Raw genomic sequence first — 9,809 nt, 5'->3', positions numbered from 1 at the left:
AAAAAAAGTTCAGCCCATAAGAGCCATCTTATCAGCTTCACTACATGCCTGCTCCAAGGAGCTCATGGATGAAGATGCTCTGAACACCAGGAAATCACAAGGGTTTTAGGAACTCGTATCAGTAGCCAGTGTTTTTTGAAGGGGGGGGGAGGGGTTGTTTAACAAAACATAACAAGTCTAAAATGTGGTTACCTGCAGGTTTCTTCTGTCATTGAATACTTGCAGATGGACACTTGTAGTTCTCTTTCAGACCATGTCCTAGGTGGGAAAGGGCTGTTCTGTCTCCTGCTGCTGAGGACTGTGGGCATGGGATCAGGGAGTGAGTGCTTGGGACATCCACACATCCTTCCATTTGCCTTCACCAGGAGCCAGTGTATTAACCAGATGAAAGAGGTGAAGGAACAGTGTGACGAGAGGATAGAAGAGGTCATCAGAAAGCGAAACGAAGCTCTGGTTTCCAGAGACGTGGCTCAAACAAACAACCAACACCAGCAGGTAATTTGGGTCTGCTCTGGCCTGGGCATCCAGGAGGCGCACTCTCCTCTCCTTACCATTTTGTCCTGTGAGTTTGGTTCCCTGTGGTACAACAGAGCAAAGCCTGGTGCCAGGATGCTCACACCCAATCCTGTATGCTGGTCCCCAAGCTCAGAGCATTTTCCTTTAAAGTCTCAGCCCCTGTGGAAGAAGTTGATGCTGTCTGGCTTGGGCACACTGAAGTCACAATGTTAAATACTGTGGCCAAGGTCAGCCTGGTCAGTGTAGAGCCCATAAGAATATTCCCAGTTTCTTCTGATAATTAGAGCATTATCTTTTCAAAGAATGAGTTTTTGCTTTTACTGATTTTTACTGATTTTTCTATTGTTTTTTTTTTTTTCATTTTTAATAAGTTATAAGCTAATTCATATGTCTTTTCGTCTTTTCTTCTACTTCCTTTGATTTTGGATTTAATTGGCTAATTTGTTCCATAGCTTCTAAAATTCTTGATTCTTGGATACAGATTTTCCTTTCTCATGTATGCATTTAGTGCTACAAATATTGTTTTGAAAAGCGTTGCTTTTACTATAGCCTATACATGTCAACAAATTGTCATTTATATTTACCAAGACATTTTTATTTTATTTACTTATATTTTATTTTAACTTTTTTGTTTTGTTTTGTTTTGTTTGTTTGTTTTTTTTTTTTGGTTTTTCAAGACAGGGTTTCTCTGTGTAGCCCTGGCTGTCCTAGAACTCTGTAGACCAGGCTGGCCTCGAACTCAGAAGTCTGCCTGCCTCTGCCTCCCAAGTGCTAGGATTAAAGGCGTGTGCCACCACCGCCCGGCTTATTTTAACTTTTTGAGGCAGAGTCTCACTATATAGTTCTGTTTCTCCTGGAACTCACTATGTAGATCAGGCTGGCCTCAAACTCACAAAGATCCATCTGCCTCTGCCTCCCAAATGCTATGATTAAAGGCATGATCAAATTATTTTTAAGTTTGAGACTTTTACTTTAACTCGTGTTATTTAAAAATATGGATTTTACTCTCCACTCATTTATAGATTTCCCAGTTATCTTTCTGCTTTCAATTCTTTGTTTAATTTTACTGTAATAGAAGAGCAGATACAGCATGGTTCCTAGTATAAATTTGCTAAGATACAGTTTTAGCCTAGAATGTGGTCTGTGTTAGTGAACATCCCTTGTGAGGCAGATATTTTCCTTTTGGCTTCCTCAGAAATTTTAATTTTCCTATAATTTGAAATGATAGTTTTATCCTGCTTGATGTTCTCTAAACTCCCACAATCTATAGTTTGACATGAATTTGGAGGATTTTTTTTCAAGGATTATGTCTGTATGCATACACTGTAGCTTCAGATACCCCAGAAGAGGGTATCGGACCTCATTATAGATGGTTGTGGGCCACCATGTGTTTTGAACTCATGACCTCCGGAAGTACAGTCAGTGCTCTTAACCACTGAGCCATCTCTCAAGCCCCTCTGCCCCCCAAGACGGATTCTTAAATCTTGATTAGCTAGACATTTCTTGACTTTTGTCTTACCCAGGTCTGATCTTACATGTGACACTCTGAAGTTGTCTCAAGACAAGGCTGCCTTATATGGCCACCCTCCTCCTGTGAACACGAGGGATCCAGGGAGGCCACATGGGGTTTTCTCTGTAGTTGTCCCACGTCCTTGGGATTTTGTTCTTGTTTTTCACTCTCGTAGGTTTCAATTTTATCTCTAAAATTGTGAAACTGTCCCTCCTCCATAGCTAGTCTATACACAAACACACCAAAAGCTTTATGTATGTACAGAATCTTTCTTGGTATTTCTCTGTATCATTTTCTGTTTTTCATATCTACTTCACACACTGGGGCTTCCTGTTCTACATCCATGGCCTGGTAAGTTTGCTGTCACTGTGTGGCTGGTCTTGATGTTTCCTTTCTGTCTCCAGATTGGTTTTTTGCCTCACAGGATTCCTTTTTCTTGGCCATGAGATAGGATATGGCGGGTAAAAGGAACTGCTGTAAATAGGCTATCTACCATTGGTTGGTAAAGGGAGACGTAACTCTTTAGGGCTAGAAGTAGTTCTTAGCCTGTGTTTTGGATTAAGTTCCCTGCTTCTCAAATGCAAATGGCAGAAGTGGACTGAAGTTGGACAGTCCCCTTCCTTTACGTCAGTTAGCTTCTGAGAGTAACCCAAGGGGAATGGACACTGCTGTTTGGTCATCTTGGAGTGTGTTAATTTCCGTACACTTGTGACTTTCTCAAGTTCCATTCCATGTGACAGGAGAATGTGTTGTGTGGTACAGAATACATGTAAGGTTCCATGGACAGGGTGGGCATGTGTCATGCCAGGCTGAGTGCTGTAGATATTTGGCCAGGTAAGATGGTTTGTTGGATGGTTACGTTTTCCTCTGGTTTACTTTCTGAACTTACCCAAAAGTCTACCATGTGACAGGGCATGATCAGGAAGATGGTGTATCTTAGTTATTCGTTCCTACTTATTAACGAGGATCTCATGAGCTACTCTTTTAGTCCTGTGCTTGTTTCAACTCCAGGCCCTCAAGCCCCAGCCCAAGCCTCAGGAAGCAGCCACGTCAAAGGAACAGATGCCACAACAGAAAGGGGATGTGCCCCAAAACAAGTCCCAGATACCAGCCCCCAATTCAGAGGGGTGGGATTTGAAGCCACAGGTGCAGAATGGTAAGTGGAGACATTGGTTTATGTTCTCCAAAATCAAGCAGCAGTCTATGGTCTCAGGCGGTACAGACACTGAGGGCCGAGTGCTGCTGGCAGCAGCAGAGAAGGGGTGGGTGGCTGGCTGGTGCACTTTCTCTTGGGGCCCAGGAATAGGGGCTACAGGCTTCTACTCTGTCTTACTAACAGCTTGTCCTAGGGTAGCAGGGGCATTGTGGGACTGAAGGGTAGAGACGACTCTGAGAGCCTAGCACTCTGCCCTTGTGGGTGTCGGGATACCCAAATCTGTGTTATTTTCTGAGTTTTTGTTTGTTGGGTTTTGGTTAGTCTTGAGACAAGGATCCCTCTATAATGTAGCTCAGGCTGTCCTGGAACTATGTAGACCAAGCTGGCCTTGAACTCACTGAAATCTACCTGTCTCTGCTGAGTGCTAGGATCAAGGGCATTCACCACCATACTGGACACTATCCTGTTAATTTGAAGATAACCTGCAGCTCCAAAGCCTCTGGTCTGTAGTGGAGATCAAAACACAAGTTCCCAGCTATCCTGAAGTATGGAGCTCACCCCATAGCCACTCTTTCTGGTGATGTTAGGAATCCAGGGGTGACACATCTTTTTTGTTTTGCTTTTTGAGATAAGCTCTTGTGTAGCCTAGGTTACCTGTAACTTACTGTGTAGCTAGGGCCTTGCTGCCTTCATCCCCTAAATCCTGGGATTACAGGTATGCTGCAGGCATTCTTTGCAGTTAATGTTACCATTTTTTTCTTCTGTTTTGTCTGAGGCAGTCTCCTAGGCTGGCCTTTGAACTGATCTTCCTGCCTCTATCCTTAAGTAACAGGATGATAGGTGTGCATTCCACTCAGTCATTTTATTTTTGTTTTAGTTAAAATGGCCCTGAAGCTAGGCATGGTGGTACACACTTTTTTTTTTAAAGATTTATTTATTTATTATAAGTAAGTACACTGTAGCTGTCTTCAGACACACCAGAAGAGGGCATCAGATCTCATTACGGGTGATTGTGAGCCACCAGGTGGTTGCTGGGATTTGAACTCAGGACCTTCGGAAGAGCAGTCAGTGATCTTAACTGCTGAGCCATCTCTCTAAACCAGTGGTACACACTTTTAATGCCAGCACTCACTGTGGAGGCAGAAGCAGGGGAATCTTTGAGTTCAAGGCCAGCCTGGTGTACAAAGCAAGTTCCTGGACAGCCACTAGAGATACACAGAGAAACCCTATCATGAAAAAAATCAAAAAATGAAATAAAACAATAACCCCACCCCAAGACCTCCAAACACAGAATGCTCTTGCAATCACACCTATGTTCTTTGTGCAGAGGAAACCAATGAGATTCGGGTTGTCAGTGAGGAGCATGTTCTGCGACCGACGAAGGCATCCCTCCAAGGGCAGGTAGTGGTGGATGGCACACATGTAGAAGCCAAGAAACTTAATCAGCGCACACAGCTGCCTGCGGCCCTGTTGGCCAGGCCTGAGGAGGATTCTCAGTACCCTGAGCGGGAGCAGCTTGTCATCCGTGATGGACAGGAGCATCAGCATGCTGCTGAGGAAGGTGGGTGGCTCTGGGTCCCCAGGCTCTGGCTTGTCAGCACATCCTGAATTTCACAAGTGGCCTTGTTCACTCCTTCCTATGTTTATTTGTTGTTCATTATCAAAGGAGAACAATGTTAAGCCAATGGGATTTCCAAGGTGTATAGCATGCTGAGATGCTTGGCAGGTTAAATGTTGCTACCTGGCAGGCAGGCAGGCACTTGTCCATTTCCACCTGCTTATATCTTGAAGTACTGAATGAAGACATGATGGAGGATGTTATTGCATCTGAGGAACAGTGACTCGTGAATTCCACCCTCCCTTCCCTCTTTAGAAAGAGTGGGATCTTGGGTCAGCTAAGTATCTTGCGTGTATTTTGTTGCCTTAAAGATAAGGCAAGGGATGGGAACTTTCCATCCCTTGGAGTCAGGAGCACTCATGGCCCATGTTCCTGGCTGGACAGAGCTAAGGAAATGTGTCGAATTCTCTCAGTCTTTCTTGGAACAGTGTTGTCTGTTGTTTTAGATGAGGGTGCATTTTATCAGCCTCCCACTAAGTGTCACTGCTCAGAACCCTGCTCTACACCTACAGCAAAAAATGCTCCCAAGGAGAGGGAGGGAACCCACTCTGGTGGCACTCAAATGTCTGACTACTGGACATGAAGGGTAATGGCTAAATGTAGCCATGAGCTACCAGGCCTATGTGATGTACCTGCTTCCACATGCAGTAGTAATAATCTCATCTGGAGTATAAACACACAACTGCTCTGTGCTGCTTCCACATCAGACTGGAAGCGGAGTAGATTTCCCAGGCGTCTCCGTATACACACACTTCAGACATTTGGGAGAATCCTGGGATCTTGTCTTCATTCTGTGATCTTTCCTGGTTGCTCTTTTCTGCAGAGCAAAACATGGTTGTGAACAGTCTAATTCTGTACGTGAAATGGAGGCACAGTAGTCACCCCCTTCCCTCTCTTGGAGCTCTGAGAAGCCACTGCTTGCCATTTCCCACCTTATTATCCTCAAACAGCGGTGCTTTCCCTTAATCTTGCTGATTGCCCTTCTCAAAAAGGCATTTTGTTTCTTCATTTTCAGACTGAATCATGACTTATTTAGGATTGTGTGTTGTAGGAATAAAGCCCATAGCTTTTGTGTGCTAGGGTTCAGTCAACAGAGCTGAATTCTATAGCCTCAGTGTTGAAGGGGCAGGTTTGTGGGTACGCTCCATGGCATTTGTATTAGGAGTGTCGTGAGTCAGCCTGCCTTTCTGAGGTACAGAATGGGTGACTACTGGTGCTGGTGTTCCAGTGACATCAAGAATAAAATGAAGGTATGTCTGTCTGGTTTTTACAGGGGGAGGCCAGCAGAACCTAGGAGATGAATACGAGCAGGATGAAAACGAAGCAGAATCCGAGAGGGAAAAGCAGGCAGCCCTTGCGGGGAATGACAGAAATATAAATGGTATGAACAGTGGGGAGTGGGAGCAGTCACCTTTCTTTAACACTGTAAGTAGTTGTCAGTTCAGAGAAACTGTGTTCTTTAGAGGACTCACAAGGTGGGGTAGTGGCGAGCAGGGTGAGAACAAAGATGCCCCAGGAATCACAGGGCTTGCTTTTAGTGATTTAGGGCGTTTCCAACAAGATGCCCAGGGCACCCTGGAGTCATTCCACACTAGGTGTTGGTACAGTCACTAGATTCTCTGTTGACAACCTTTGAACTAGTTCTCTGTGGGGAGCCTTATCTTTGACAAAGTTCCTTTCTGTTCTGACTCCTTGAGTGCACATCAGCAGCACTGTGCTATTGATCTAGAAAGTGCTTCACCCTGCCTTTCTGGGCTACATCCAGCATAGTCATTGTCAACCAATCTACACGTTTCTTTGTGGATTTTATGCATCTGCTCTTTAATCCATGAACTTTTTGAAGGTTAGCCTCTTGCTTTCTATGGTGCTGCAGCTCTGAGAGCTAGTTTTCTTTAGTGTTTTCCAGGTTGAGATGTGTGTGCCACACAGTGCCTAACTTGTGGACACATTCTTCCGTTCATTTAGAACATAAAGCTCTGAACTGCGGCACGCAGCTAGCTGCCCATGGCTAGACATGTTGTATCCTGTCTTGCTGTTCCACTTGTTCAGGATTAATGCTGCCCTTTCAAGGAGGCCACACAGTACATGGGGCTGCCATGTCACCACTCAGCTTTGTCCTGTGGCCGTTAGCTGTACCCTTGGTTTCTTTTGGTCCCTTGATGGGAACACAATTCCAAGCGGCAGTGCTGCTGTGGAAGGTGAAGTTCTCTTTATGACAACTGTAGAAACTGCCATGAAGTGAGACCTGCTTGCCCACACTAGTTCCCCAACATGCTTAATATTGAAATACTGTCTTTGCATTTTTAGTTCTTAACGCTGCAGCTCAGGAGAGAGGCATAATAAATGTACCTGATGGGAGTGAAAAGCAGAGCCATATTCTAAATCAAGTAGGCGTTCGTATTCCTCAACAAGCCTGAAGAGAGATCCTATGGAGATTCACCGTGACTCAACTGTGAAATGTACCAAGTAAACGAACATCGGCCAGTGATTATTGTGGGGTTTAATCAGTACATTTTAGCAAAGAAAAAAATGGGACCATCTCAGACAGTTTGGGGGTACTTTTAGAAGTGTCTATAAAAGATATCAAAATTGGTCAAGCTTTGTTGATTAACAGTTATTTCTTAAGCAGGTCAACACCAAAAAGAGATGAGGTTGTCCTGTATAGGCAGCAGCACCTCGTCATCCTTCAGTGTAAGACAGAGTAGACTTGAGGGCAGCTGCTGGCAACAACGGCTCCCTTCTCCTCGTGCTGTTCCTTGTCAGTTTCTGTCCACAGGTACTAAGCAGCTCATCACTCCTGCACACACTTGGTTCTACCACCAATGGCCTAGAGCTCTTACCATCAGCATAAACACCACTACTCAGTTCTCTACAAGCCTCAACGCAAAGCTGTTCTGTGCAAAAACTACAGTAATTAAAAGATGGCCACTACACGTGGCTTACTTCAGGATTCAGAAGGCTAAGGCAGGAAGACTGCTCCAAGTTCTGAGCCAGCTTAGAGACATAGTGAGTTCTGAGCTAGGATGAAAAAGAAAGCAAGCCGGTCTCAAATGTCAGTGAGAGCTGTTGCTTTTAAAAGACAGGTTTAAATAACCTTCATTATTCTTTTGATGTACAGAACACTAGGAAGTTACTCACAATGTGAGCACCTACGGTTTGTGTGTGTTTGATTGGGCAAAGAGTAGCAAGGCCCTCATCTCACCAAGAAAGGCAGTGCCTGCACTGGGCTCTGGACGAAGGCTGCATCGGCAGAGGCGTCCAAGAGGAAGGCTTGGCTGCTGGTTACAAGCTGGATACCTACAAAGGCAAGAGCAACACAGGAGCTGGTCTCTCCCCTGTATTTTACACACTGTTTGAAAAACACACAAGGTGAATGTTAGCTCTGAAAGACTTGTAGGTCATTGATGGTAATGCGTCCTAAGTTCTTGATTCTGAGAAGTAGATTCTAACCAATCACAGATTGACTGTAGTCACACTGAGGACTCCTTCCAGAAATGAAGAGTAGGGCAGTTCACAGGGTTGACCTGACTCAGAAGTGCTGGCTAAACAGGCAGCAGCAGCACTAGAGGTGTAGGGCAGTGCCTAGTGCCTTCTGGGGTGGGCTGAAGATTCCTGCAGTGAAGTGGATGCTGGGGTAGTCCAGGTGTCTACGCTCCCACTATGCCTCTACCAGCAGCACACATTTAAACACCTGTGGCAGACGTAGGTTGTCTCTTACTGCAAGGCAACCAGATCTGGTGCTCATTCCACCCAGATCCTCTGTACAACCCCATGTTTAGCTGGGTACTGTCTAATGTCACAAGCCATTTTCCTTTATACTCTAACTTGCCAGAGCCTCAGATGGACTATTCTTACCATGTACCTTTTCTACTCCTAGGTCCCAAGCTCAAGGGGACTTTGTACTTTCTAGTGCTTGTTTTCTATCTTAATTTGGTTTTTGGTTTAAAGTATAGATATTGCTGACAAGCTGTGTTGATTTCCCTTTTAACAAGTGAAATAGGTAGGACCACATTCTGCCTCTGGGTTCTCATAGCCATGCATGACAGCCGAGCCACACCACCTCGGTACTGACCAGGAAGTAACCAACATTCCGTCTTCACTAGCATCTCGATCAAGTTCAATCAGGTATGCTTCAGTGTTTCTAGAAAATGGAAGGTGGCACAGGGTCAGGCTGGGCATAGCTCCGTGAGAGCTTCTGCCTAGTATGTGTGAGGCCCCGGGTTGCATCCTCAGCACCATCAAACAGTGTCACATTAGAGTTAGGCCACTGAAATCTTAGGGTCATTTTTGCTGTAAGCCAAATGAACTGGCACTAGTCTTAGATCAAATCACAAAGCCAGATTGAATTTCAGGGTGTCTCACTCTGCTAAAAGCACTGCCCCTTCAGAGTACAAAAGGGAAATCCCACAGACTTAGACAACTGTCACAGCACACCAGTGAAGACACAAGCAGGGGAATGAGCAGCAAATCAAGGACAGCCCCAGCTGGTGGAGCAAGAACGAAACCCGCACCTCAGTGCACCTGAGCCTTCAACTGGAACAAAGGAACGCGGCAGTCACACAAGAGCCAGAGCTCAGCAGCTTGCACACGCCTACCTGCTGACACCAGCAGAGACACTCAAGTGTGATGTGGTTTTCCTTCAATGCATGACTACAGACTCTTACAAATCTGTGTCACAACCCTCATTCACTTTAGCCATCCTCTTACCTCAAAATCAATTTGTAATTTGACCAGAATCTAAATCCTCAATAAATTTCATGTTTTGAAACTTTAATTTTTAGGGTTGTTTGGTGTTTAAGACACAATCTCATGTAGCAATGGCTGGCCTCAAACACAGTACCTAGCTGAGGGTAACTGAAGCCTGACCCTGCTGCCTAAGAGCTGGGAGTACAGGCTTACAGAACTGCTGCAGATGCTTGGGTAACCCTGGCAACGCCTGCTCGGATGGTGGCGCTCTCACTAGTTCTCAGCAGGCTAGCCCTAGAGCAGCACCAGTGGGTTTTTTTTTT

The 9,809-nt window shown here is 45.1% G+C and overlaps 1 protein-coding gene and 1 long non-coding RNA gene across 2 annotated transcripts in view; one reads left to right on the top strand and one right to left on the bottom strand.

Moving 5' to 3' along the window:
- The window catches only part of Golm1 (golgi membrane protein 1), a 39,643-nt gene extending 32,246 nt beyond the window's left edge, over window positions 1–7,397 (top strand). Inside the window, exons 6-10 of the mRNA XM_031359502.1 lie at window positions 366–495; window positions 3,038–3,182; window positions 4,510–4,743; window positions 6,074–6,181; window positions 7,108–7,397. Coding sequence (XP_031215362.1) covers window positions 366–495; window positions 3,038–3,182; window positions 4,510–4,743; window positions 6,074–6,181; window positions 7,108–7,217 — 727 coding nt within the window. The 3' untranslated portion in view covers window positions 7,218–7,397. The remainder of the gene's footprint in view (window positions 1–365; window positions 496–3,037; window positions 3,183–4,509; window positions 4,744–6,073; window positions 6,182–7,107) is intronic.
- On the bottom strand, window positions 7,289–9,003 carry LOC116082610. The gene is made up of 2 exons (XR_004115365.1): window positions 8,873–9,003; window positions 7,289–8,097 (listed from the first exon to the last, which is right to left on the bottom strand). It is a non-coding gene; the product is annotated as an uncharacterized LOC116082610 (long non-coding RNA).
- Window positions 9,004–9,809: the final 806 nt, after the last annotated feature.

Source organism: Mastomys coucha, unplaced genomic scaffold, assembly GCF_008632895.1.
Source record: "Mastomys coucha isolate ucsf_1 unplaced genomic scaffold, UCSF_Mcou_1 pScaffold7, whole genome shotgun sequence".
NCBI lineage: Eukaryota > Metazoa > Chordata > Mammalia > Rodentia > Muridae > Mastomys > Mastomys coucha.
The sequence above is the reverse complement of the archived record's forward strand: the minus strand, read 5'-3'. Positions and strand labels throughout refer to the sequence as shown.